General features: G+C 37.3%; 2 protein-coding genes across 5 annotated transcripts; both read right to left on the reverse strand.

Moving 5' to 3' along the window:
* Nucleotides 1-171: 171 nt before the first annotated feature.
* Nucleotides 172-6,668, reverse strand: LOC113782047 (general transcription and DNA repair factor IIH helicase subunit XPD). 4 transcript variants are annotated; one of them, XM_027327959.1, is made up of 12 exons: nt 5,946-6,668; nt 5,508-5,788; nt 5,108-5,190; nt 4,612-5,015; nt 4,066-4,259; nt 3,766-3,946; nt 3,449-3,573; nt 2,759-2,848; nt 1,998-2,076; nt 1,842-1,918; nt 1,215-1,323; nt 172-576 (listed from the first exon to the last, which is right to left on the reverse strand). In XM_027327959.1, the coding sequence occupies exons 1-12, from the start codon at nt 6,477-6,479 to the stop codon at nt 460-462; spliced, it is 2,274 nt and encodes a 757-aa protein (XP_027183760.1). In that variant the 5' UTR covers nt 6,480-6,668; the 3' UTR covers nt 172-459. The 4 variants fall into 4 exon arrangements, 2 of the variants coding, with proteins under 2 accessions (XP_027183760.1, XP_027183765.1); XM_027327964.1 differs by lacking the exon at nt 172-576 and adding an exon at nt 753-1,017; XR_003469798.1 differs by lacking the exon at nt 172-576 and having other exon boundaries at nt 1,233-1,502; nt 1,600-1,918.
* Nucleotides 6,669-7,241: 573 nt separating this feature from the next.
* Nucleotides 7,242-10,174, reverse strand: LOC113762133. Its single transcript, XM_027305462.1, has 7 exons — nt 9,930-10,174; nt 9,713-9,770; nt 9,321-9,620; nt 9,128-9,182; nt 8,952-9,046; nt 8,353-8,474; nt 7,242-7,653 (listed from the first exon to the last, which is right to left on the reverse strand). The coding sequence occupies exons 1-7, from the start codon at nt 10,073-10,075 to the stop codon at nt 7,593-7,595; spliced, it is 837 nt and encodes a 278-aa protein (XP_027161263.1). The 5' UTR covers nt 10,076-10,174; the 3' UTR covers nt 7,242-7,592.
* Nucleotides 10,175-11,616: the final 1,442 nt, after the last annotated feature.

An 11,616-nucleotide genomic window follows, 5' to 3' on the forward strand; every position in this document is an offset into this window, starting at 1 on the left:
CAATTACCAAGATGTTCGTGCAAATCCGATTTGTTTGGATGGAGTATTATTTGAAATAATTATTATAATATTTTTTATAATTTGATGCATATAAAATTAAAAATATAAAAATATATATTAAAAAATATATTTGTGATGTAAATAAAATATTATTTAAAATAATTTGCCATGCAAACACCCTATCTCCAACAAAATCCCAAAATTCTTCTGTAAATAGACAAATCCAAAAGGAAAAACGCTCAAAAAAAGCAAAATTCTCTAATTCGCACCCCCCCTCCCCCCCCAAAAAAAAAACCCTCCTGTCATATTTCCAGATTTTTCCTTCTAGATCAGTTTCTGGTTCAACCAGTGTACAATCTGTAGCAACAACAGCCAAAAAAAAAAAGGTCAAAATTTACGACAAAATTGGTGAATTCACAGGCATCCAACAAGACTGCAGCTTAGCTTAACCCAAAATCTTCAGAACATTTCCCCAAGGTTGGAATTCCCCATCTTCTCCAAGTCTGCCTCTGACAAAAGGGTTTTCTTGCCCATGACACCAGTTTTATCATATGGCTGAGCCATTTTCCTTAAGAACTGCATCCAGAAGAAAGGATACGCGTTAAAAGTAGTCCACTCTGACCACACCCCCTACCCCAAAAAAAAAGCACAGAAAATGTAGCGCTTTTAATAAGGACTACTAAACCTAAAGCGGTTAGTTCACGTCAGATGATTTTCTACTATCATTTGTAGTACCACTTTATACATACAAGGATAACAAACTGCCCTACTTTGGAGTCATCATCCCTGGCAGCATCATTCAAAAGAATAAATAATACTTCTATTCTGGATGAAATAGAAGCACCACACTTAAAGCTACCCTGTGTGTGGCTCATGCCAATAAAAGCCCATAACTAATACCAGTTGTCATCAACCTGATGAAAATCCAATACACCAACTCATGTAGAGTCACATGCTATACTCAAATCAAGCACGGCGACTTTGATAATCATCTGAGATTCCTTCTTCCTTAATTCCCTATTATCCATGAACATGCTGTATTAAAGACACAGTACGAATGACATTTGACAACCCTAAAGAACAGAAAAAGATATTTGCAAAAAAATCTATTATCCCCCCCTCCATCACACTCTCTATTCAAGCTTTAGACCTGGCAAGCAATTGTGGAGACACTAGTAGGAAAGAGCAGCACAAAGATAGGATTAGAACTACACCTCTCTTGCTATATGCGCAGCCATGTCGGTACTCAAGTTAAGATGTGCATCACGTAAATGTGACAAAATCCAACCAGGTAACTTAGAGCGCTTGTCATGACGGCTATACCTGAATACAAAACAGAAGATAGGATCAATTAATTTCATAAATGTGAAGCTGTAAGCAGAAGGCAACAGTCACCACAATCAACAGAAACCAATCTAACTGTTCATGTATGATTTCTGAAGGAGGTCTTCTTGTAGTATGACCTAGCAAGCTCAAAATACAAGGCCAAGCAGTTTGGCTACCTGTCATGTTTACTCTCATTAAAGTCCAGTCCTGTCCCTTTTCTTCAACAGCAAAAATAGCAATTATAGTTTGCTGATTCTATAAAGAAACTATAACCTTTTGTAGGCACCACCCAAATCCACAGTTCCATGCTGCAACTAACAGGTTGTACCAAGCTTAGACTTCCATACCGTTGATTCCTTGTTGATGCCAAAACATACATGTAGCATGTAGAGATGGTAATAGTCTATCTTCCTTTTCAGTTCCTATCAAATGCAACTTTCGACACCACCAACAACAGACCTTTTGTTGTTTAATCAGTTTCTTGTTCATTAATTATAAAACTGAAAACTACAAACCTCTTGTCAGCAAATATCATCATCCCATAATCTGCCTTTGAACGGATAACTCGCCCAACGCATTGAGCAGCTTGTCTCTGAAGATGCATGCAAACAATTGTAAAAACAAACATATGCAAGTTTCTTAAAAATGATACAGGAACAATCAAAATGTACCAAAGCATCAAAAGTCAGAAAATCGCCCTCCTTAATCTGGAAAGTATCCCGCAAGTACTCCAATCTTGCAAGCAATATTCTGCAGTTTATGATACCAATATTAGCCACATCAGGGAATAAAAATTGATCATAAATGAAAATCTGTTAAAAACACCAAAGAAGGTTTGAACCCGTTTGTACATAAAAGAAAATCCCAATGCTGTAATTTAATATCCAGTGGGACATGCAGCACAGAAAGATTCGGACTACAAATTATGCTACCAATAAACTCGAAAAAAAATAGCCTGGCTATTGTAGAATCTTATTGATGATTAAAAAGACCAGTGTCAATAGTAGCATTTGAATATTAAAGTCAACCACCATTAGCTGAGGGCATAATAAAAAATATAATCTTTTGAACGTCTTAGCTGTAAAGCTTGAGACAATGTCAACATGTATTAGTGCCCACAAAAAGCAAGCCGACTAATGCTGAAAACATCTCTTCGTGTATCAATAACAGAAGTAGCGGAAACAAGGACAGAAGCCCCCGTTGGGGGGGGGGGGAGGTTGAGAAGAGGTGGGGCCCCACCCCTCCAAGTTCTAGATATTCATATTTTGTCCCCTTAAAATTTTAAATTTTTTTTAAAATTCCTATGTATTTTAAGCTATTTGCCCCCCAATAATTTTCAAAAAAATATTATGTTGATTTGAAAGTTTATATGCATATGCATTTTGCCCCCCTCAAATTAAATTTTCTGGTTCAGTCCCTGCAGAAAGGTTACCTGCTTAATGTGTACTGGAAAGGAACGCCGAACATGATGACAAGCCTACCATAATGCCTATCAAAATCAATACCTTCTGCAACTTTGCCCCTGTAATTGAGTCAATCCAGTGGAGACAGTCAAGCCCTTTAGCACTCCCTTACTAACAGACTAAAAGACAAAATTCACCAAAGAGTAGCCAACAAAAAAAAAAAGGCCCCCTTGATCCTGTGTGACATCTTGGCTCACAAGAAACTTCTACAAGGAAGAAATTGCATAACACCATTACAACAGAAGGTAGGAAAGATGCCAATTTAGCATACAATATTCCATAGAGGCCTTTTGCTGAAAACCATGAATTTACATAACAGCAATTAAAACATGGGTATCACTTTCTAAAGATGGGCATATCAGCAATAGTTTCAAGCAAAAATCCAGTAAACCAAGTCCAGTAACAATTCAAATACACAAAAAATTCTTTTATGAATTAATGCTGCAGCAACAGCAAAGGCAGAAGTAATCTCATAAGTTCTGACATATGTGATGATATCACTAGAGTTATATGATCATCCCTAATGAGCAGTGATCATGAATACTCCTCATCAATTGAACCACTTAACGAGCAAAAAGTTGAATAACCACCAGATATATGCACCTTAAGTACTGAACTGATGGTGGAAGGAAAGGGAGATAGGAGTTCAATGATTCTACCTCGCAACTGAGAAAAAGACAGCTCCTCTTCCACAATCGCAAGCTTTGCGATAGTTGTCCAAAGCCAATGTGGTTTCAACAACATCCTGAGTCTCGATGAAAACCAGTTTATGTTGCATTATTTCCTGTAACATGTCAGGGAAAAAGAAGGAACCATTCGCCAATAAATTACAATTTAGAATACTCTTCAATATAAAAGAATAGGAAAACCAAGGATAAAGTGGAATGAACAAGGAAACTAGGCAAATTACAGAAAAAAAGAAATAAAGATAAAGTTCTCTTTGGAAATTTTGAGAAAGATCAGAGGCTATTATCACCTTCAGAAGACCTGTTTCATGCCAACTATTGACTATCCCGTCCATGTAAGAGTAGCTGACAAAGAAACAAACAATTCCATCCGGAACAACAGATACCATTTCCAGTAAAAGCTTTCCATAGTTTTTTTCAACACCAGGATCACTTCTCAGATCATACTTCGTACTTACAGGAAGCTGATCACTAAATGACATGCCACAGGAAAAAGAATGATATTGTGATGTGAACCAGTAGACTTTCAACCTAATCATAAAACAAAAATTGGCAACTAATACATGTACTACAATAGTTAAAGGGCATACCTTCCCCGTGTGAGGACCATAGGGCATATGCAATCCCTAGTCAAGGACATTGTGAAGCTTCGACTAACAACTGGGTTAAAATTTAGAAGACGTGGGTAAAGATCAATTGGGCTGAGAGTCCCAGAAGTTATAACAACTGATTGAAATCGTTCAAAAACAGGCTTGATGGCAAGAGAAGCATCATGACAGCATAGCTGAAATTTAATAGAAAAAAATTATTTTCCAATGCAGTTATTGAAAAGACAATGACCACCCAAAAAAAAGGACCATTACATTCCAAATTATAGATTCCTTGGTAAATGCAGGAGCTGAAGAAACAACAATTTGTCTTCTTGCTGTACCCACTATGTTTTATATCACAGTCTTGCTTCTTCAAATAAAGGACATACAGAAACAAAAGGAATCTCATTTTACTGCTCATATGTGATATTGTTCATTAAGTATTCACCATTTGCAATTTATTTGTATTCTAAAACTTTTTTTTTTTGGGGGGTTTTGTTGGTGGGGGGGGGGGAGCTTGGGAAGATGGTCATGACATAAGCATACCTGCAGCACTGGGTCAGGAATATGTGGCATCCTCTCATCAAAAGGTTCAATTATAATTGAAAATCCTCGAGTATATGTTCCCACAAGTGTCGCAAAGTCACAAATAGTTTGTATGTGTAAGAATTCATCTGTGTCGGATATCTCCAGAGTTAGCATCAATGAGTGAAGCCTGTCATAACAAAATCTCAACATTTTCTGGTCAATTCCAGCTTGAGTGTTAACAGAAGCAACAAAGGCAACAGGCCCCTCCTTTTCAACATTTTCAGTCTGCAAGCGTCCTCTAATATACTGAACTAATCTCCGGAGAACAGACAAGAAATGCTCTGCCCGCCTTATATTCCCAGGAACTGCTTCCTTTAGAATATCATTAGGCAAGGCAGGGTTTGCTAGCCAGGCATCTGAAGCTGCAGCAAGAGAGAAAGACAATCCAAGTGATCTCACTATCAAGAGTGAGTGGAAGACTATCAGATGTAGAGCCCATACTAAATTAACTTACCTGGCAGATCTCCCCTTAGAGCCAAACCTTCAACAAGTCGGTTATACTCGGCACGAAGTCGACCAGCATCAGTGGCCTTAAACCTTCCTACCATGCCAAAAAGTTCAAAGAAAGGGAATTGTTAAACTCGTCATTTGAGTTTCACAATGTACAAGTACCAATGAGCAGAGAAGAGCATAATATGGTCCTCAAGTAATTTAAATAGCAGATTTTTCAAAACAAGCAGCAATTGCAAGAATTTAGGGGTACTGTTACTTATAGAAGTTGCTAAAAATACAAACAAAACGGGTTAGACTGCTCTGATCTTCTAAAGTACAGACTAGAAGACAGCTCGTGTATATAGGGGAAGAACATACTTAAATAGAAAGGCAATGGACACTTGACTCTGACTTGTACATACCTGTCTATCTCCTGAGACATCCTATTGATATTCCTAGTAGCCCCTTCGAGTGTCTGCATCCTCACACTGACACTCAAAGCCTCAATACATACATTATCAATATTGTGGGCCTCGTCAAACACCACGACAGATTCTCTCTGCATCTCTTTGGATATAATGCCTGCAACCTTAGGATCAAGCAAATATTGGTAGCTATAAACCACCACATTTGCAAGTTGCACCATGTGCCGCGCTAAAAAGTATGGGCACCATCCTTTCAACTTCCCGTAGGCTCTAAGATCCTGCATAATCAAAACAGCAATTGAGATCCATCTTAACCTAGAAATCACTAGAAGCTCAAGAGTCCCCAGTTGTATGCACCGATAGCAAAATTTACAGACCACGAACTAATGGAGGAAAAAGAGAGAAAATGGCTTTAAAACAGAAGAAAAAGGTAACCTGCAGGGTATAAACCCCCGGAGGCAGAATGGCTTCAGAAGCAGACTTCTCGTAGTTCTCAAAAAAGGAACAAGTCGGAATCCTAGGGTTTTCAGCAGCGAGCTCGCGAACCCAACTGGCAGTAAGTTTGCGACAAGCCGCATCGACGGAATCTCTATTCTCAGTGGAAACCACAGTAGGATTAATACACAAGTTCTTTCTGGAAGATAAACCTAGGGCAAGGATCTTGGCGGCCGGGCCTAGGTGTTGTAACTGATAATTGTGGAGCAACTTAAGCTCGGATAAAGTTTTCTCCATTTCGTGGACTGTGCGAGTGCAGTAGATGAACTTGATCGGATTGGAAGGCTTGGAAAGTGCGTAGCTGGTGATGAGGGAAAGTAAGGCTATGGTTTTACCGGTGCCAGTCGGCATCTCTAGAAGGCAGTGGCCCTTGGCATCTAGGGCACGCTTCAGTTCCACCATGTATGCATATTGCTCCGGGTAGATGTTGTCGTAGGGGAAATAAACCGTCACGTCTTCTATTTGGAACTTCATCTTTCAATCGCGTCACTCTCACGCTTTTAAGCTTTCGCCTCTGACGACGACGACGACTGAACGGCGTAGAGAAACTCGCCGGTCTCGGAGATGGCGTTTCCCCTTCCTTCTGCCTGTTCAAGCCTTGCGGTTTATATAGGAGTTTTAACGCTGTCGTATTGGTCTAATTAGCTTAAGTAGGACTGTAGGAGTCTGGATTTCTGGAAGACTAAAGAACTAACCAATGACACAAGAACGATCCATTAAATCCTGAGTCTTATGTTAGACCCTTAGGCCCATTTCACAATTCCTATAGTAGGGTTGCAACCGATTCTTCTTTTTTTGTTTTTTTTGGAATGGGTTGGTGGGGAGGGAGAGGGAGGAGGGCTGGTGGTAATGGCAAAAATAGTGATTAAACTATTAAGAATTCTCTATTTGCTCACTTAATTTTTTTTTTAAGTCAAAATGGTCATTTAAACGATTATAAAATATATATTTAGTTACTTACACTTTTAGCCACTCAACCAACCAAAGCATCGCACTTTTTTTTGTCACAAAATGTATGTTTTAATTAGTTGCATAAATAGTTTAACCACAAAGTTTAGTGGACTAATTGAGGAATTTTAAATAGTTTAGGGATAATTTATATATGTTTATTCTTTCTCTTGTTGTCTCGTTGATTATTTTTCATTTTTACATTACCCGCTAATTGAATGCTTTAAATACTAGTCACTTCCTCCCATTACATGGTACTATATATTTCAAATAATACTCCAAATAATCTGTATCAACAAGTTACCCTAAGAGTCCGCCGATGTACAGGAAATAGAGAAGCAAATCTGATGGTAAAGATGTGTACAAGTCTCTATGTCAGATTTGTGAGAACTGTTGATCTAGAACAATTTGACAATGAAGAGGAATTGCATGAATGAAATTTTCATTGCTTCTTCAAGCCACATTTCCTTTTTATATGCTTCCCAAACCTAAAGAAAGAAAAAGAAACTACCAAATGTTCTTTGCATCTGCATCCCGGATTAGAGAAAAAAATACCACTAGGACAACATTGCTGCATCCTGTAACAACAAAAAAAATTATCTGTCATGTTTTAGTTTGTGAAGAGTGACGAGGCAAACATCACCCTTCAGTTGACAATGATTTGGAAGCTAGGCCCTTGATTATGTGCCGACACTGAAACCTGCAAAGTTTGCTGAAAAAGAATTACTCCTTGCGAAGACATGGCAAGCATAAATAGAGAAGTTCCCTATGCCAAAGCAAAAGCTTTCATAATCATTTTATGCTAAACACTCTTGGAAAACAATGGTAGTAATTGATAAGATCACTGAGCCACAATCGATATAATTTTCTTTAAATATTATAGGTATGTTGAGTTAATTATGAAACTTAGTATTATCATGCAAACAACTGGGCCAATATCTAAACAGCCATTAATCTGAGAGTACATACTCCAAATTGTACTCTAAACTGACAAATAAATAAATAAATAAAGGAGTGGATGAGCGCTAAATTGTAGTCCAAACTGACCAAAAAAACAAAGGAGTGGATGAGCTCTAACTTCTAAGGACAAAATTGCAAAACAAATGAAAATAGGCACAGTTATGAAGCCAAGGAAAGACACTGAAGAGAATATGCCTGATCATTAAAGCCAAAGGAATAGGCTTTTTGACAATGAATGATGTTACAAATGCCGTGAGATGACACGCATTGCTTAAATTCAGAGATTGGCAACAAGCTGATACAGAAGAGAACAGGGATTAAAGAAATGGATCAGTTCGTTACAGGTTTCGTGATTCAAAGTAGAAGAACCAAGATATCGTCTTCGAACTTAACAACTCATTAAAAATAAAATCATTACATTTGCAAGGACAGAAAGTACCAAACGTTATCGGTTGATGTTGAATTCATCAACACGGAGCTAGCAGGTTGAGGGTCATCAACTTGAGCATTCAACGCTGGCTGTTCACTTCTGCACTTGAACCGCAACTTAAATGGCGCTATCTGCACAAAAAACAACGGAAAAATGCTTTTGTATCGGTCTCTGTTGCAATAACAGCAACAAATGACAAAATCACTATATCGAAGCTTCATGGGTCAGGAAGCATCAAAGAAAAGTTAACGCATAAATCAGACTGACATCATAAAATTTCAAAGGCATCAGAGATACTTCCACTGGATCTTTTGAAATTATACTATTCTTATCAAAGTTAACATCATGCAGTGATTTGCAGAATTACGTTTCCCCATTACAGCCGCCTCTTTTCTATATTTTGACAAGGCAATTTCAAACCAATAATACTTTAAGAAAGATGCACTAATCTCAAAGTTTTCAAGTGAAATGCCACTATCAACAAAAATGATAGTAAAAACCAATGATGCTACAATGTTTTGTAGGAGTGACAAAATAGGAAACAAATATGAAAGGCAGTATATCATGGGAACACCATTTGCATGAAAAGCAAGCTAATATAGTTTTACCTTCTTATTGTATCTGAACTCACGCTTGGGAAGAAAATGTAAAGGCAAATTCAACGAGGAGGGAGCTTTTACCAACAAGAAAAGCTTTGAAGGGCCTAGATTCAATCCATCGAAACAAATTAGCTAATAACACACTATTAAATCCTTGGAAAGACACATTATGTACATTCAAGTACCGGAATATGAGTCGCTATTTGATCCAGCGCCTCCCGAGATCAAAGTGCGAATGGCCTTCCCAAAAATTAATTGTGAATAAGTCATAAGAACCGAAGGACAAGCCCAGATACAAAATGCGACGCACTAGTTCTCCCAATCTCTGAAAATTATAAAAGAGGACGGAGAGATAACAGAGAAAGAGGGATGGAAAACCTTTCTGCAGATTCCGTCAGCCACTTTTGTTCTGACAAAATCAGGGGAAACAGTTGTTCCGCTCGAAAAACAGAGTTCATAGAGATGTATGGGCCTTAAGGGACTAGGTCCAAGAACCAGAATTAGCCGCTCAACTTGTGGAATCTGAGGGATCAAGAGCTGAAGAGCAGTCTTGAAATTAGAGACAGAGTTGATTAATTTTTCCAGTCTTCTGATACCCTGCTTCACCTCTCTCTTTCTGGAAACGTGCTTTCTCCTTAAGGATGCCTTCATCTCAGCTTGCGAAGCTAGTAGTATTTCCTAGTATTCCATAATTAAATTTTTTTAAAAATACATCCTTGGGTTTTCAGAGGAAAATCAATATGACAAGCACAAAAGTAGGCTCTACTCACCAAATCCTTGTACTCCTTCTGCAATTCGTCAAATTCGAGGCTAATATCCTGCAAAACACTATGGAGAGAAAGTAAAAACGAATGCATTAGTTGGGGATTGTATAATTTGAAAAAAAATTTTTGGCAGAATCTTTAACTGTCAACGGGAAAAGGGGAAAAAGGAAAAAGGAAAAAGGAAAAAGAAAAAAAAAAGAGCAGATGAGGCTAGTGTGCAAACGAAGGGATTTGATGGTGCATATAGAGGACGAAGGCGAGAATGTCGGTGACGACGTGGAAAATGACGGAGCTGTTGAGGGAGTCGGATGCTGTGTCGATGTCGGTAAACTCCTGCATCTCCCAACTTCCGATGGCTGATTCTTCCATTCCTCACTTAGGAGAGGAGTTGAGGTGGAGCAGCAGCGTTTCGCCGGAAAATATGACCTACGACGAATGGAGAGCTGGAGGTGGGGAATTCTTGCTAAGTTTGTTTGGACCGTAAGTTAATTGAGATATTTGTACTGTAACACTTTTTATGATGTGATGTATGTGAAATAAAAAGGTAATTAAAAAAATAAAAAAGTGTATTAAAAATTATAATAATAATATAAATAAATATATTTAAAAAAATAATCAACTGTCAATTTCTCCCAATTTGTTTGAATTACGGCAGAAGGCAGGCTTCTGACGTTTAGGTTATATTTTGAATTTTGACGCACAAGTTTAACAGTCAATTTTAAACTTTAATCACCCACAAAATGAAAATAAATAAATAGAATTACAGCTTTGCCACATTTTTCAAAGCATATAAGGTTTCTAATAATTAGGTGAGTATCTTACAACACATATAATATTTATTTGTGCCTAAAATTCTTCAAAAATTTTGCTGCTGAGAGGAGGATTTTGGAAGAGCTCAACTCGATGATAGGGAAAGCAAGAAGACCGCGAGAATACCTTCCATCAATTTAAAACTTGATTGATTGAAACTTTACCTCCCATCAATTTATCACATTAAAGCGGCTCTGTTTAAAAAATTCAGGTAGGTGTGTAGTGCATCCACGTGGTTCAATTTCCTTCGAGTTATAAAGACAACAAAAAAAGAAAATAATAGTAGAATGTTATTATATGTTTTTTTGATTACATTACTAGTAGTACTAGCAGTAGTAACATCTAATTTTGCATCTGCTTTAAAATAGCAATTTCAAATTTCCTTTTCGAAACAATTTGTTTGTTTGGTATTATTTAAAATATTATTTGAAATAATTACTGTAATACTTTTTGTGATGTGATGTATGTGAGATAAAAAGGTGGTTGGGAATATAAAAAGGTGAGTTAGAAAATGTGTTTATAATGCAAGCGAAATATTATTTAAAATAATAATGCTATCCAAACACTCCTTAATACCAGTCAGTTTAATTTTTTTTTTTTGAGCCAAAATTTTAGAATGACACCTTAATATGATACAGGCTTTAGAGATATGAGGGAAGCAGAAATGCACAACCAACCCCAAGAGAATAAGCTCCTAGAGCAATACAACACTCTATTACTTAGTAGATTTGAGTTTTATAGAGCAGTGACATGACAAACATATGCATCTTGATTTATTTGCTTGTGCAGTAAAACATCAATTCTATTCACATTTTCAAATTAAATTACTAGTACTCAATTATAAACAGAGTTCAAGGGCGAGTACCTTGCAGTCCTTGATTCCGGGTCCTACTTTATAGTATTTTTTTTTTCCACAAACGTTAACAGATATATATATATATATATGGGTCCTACTTTATAGTAGTATTTGGATTTTGGCTAATAGCTACCCTGTGTATGTTTACATGTATTTCCAGAATATTGCATATAGTCAATCGCTACTGTCTGCAATTTCTTTCAAAAAATTGCTATTCCTCTATCCATTCCCCCCCCCCCCCCCG

This window comes from Coffea eugenioides, chromosome 1, assembly GCF_003713205.1.
Source record: "Coffea eugenioides isolate CCC68of chromosome 1, Ceug_1.0, whole genome shotgun sequence".
NCBI classification, from domain to species: Eukaryota; Viridiplantae; Streptophyta; class Magnoliopsida; order Gentianales; family Rubiaceae; genus Coffea; species Coffea eugenioides.

Coding starts and splice junctions, on each gene's coding strand:
- LOC113782047 (XM_027327959.1), bottom strand. CDS start 6,479: ATGAAGTTCCAAATAGAAGACGTGACGGTTTATTTCCCCTACGACAAC. Junction 4,260..4,611: donor TTCCTGACCCAGTGCTGCAG/GTATGCTTATGT, acceptor ATTAAATTTCAG/CTATGCTGTCATGATGCTTC. Junction 577..1,214: donor CTGCGCATATAGCAAGAGAG/GTGTAGTTCTAA, acceptor TTCTGGATGCAG/TTCTTAAGGAAAATGGCTCA.
- LOC113762133 (XM_027305462.1), bottom strand. CDS start 10,075: ATGGAAGAATCAGCCATCGGAAGTTGGGAGATGCAGGAGTTTACCGAC. Junction 9,621..9,712: donor AGAAGGAGTACAAGGATTTG/GTGAGTAGAGCC, acceptor ATGGAATACTAG/GAAATACTACTAGCTTCGCA. Junction 9,183..9,320: donor CTGACGGAATCTGCAGAAAG/GTTTTCCATCCC, acceptor ATTTTTGGGAAG/GCCATTCGCACTTTGATCTC.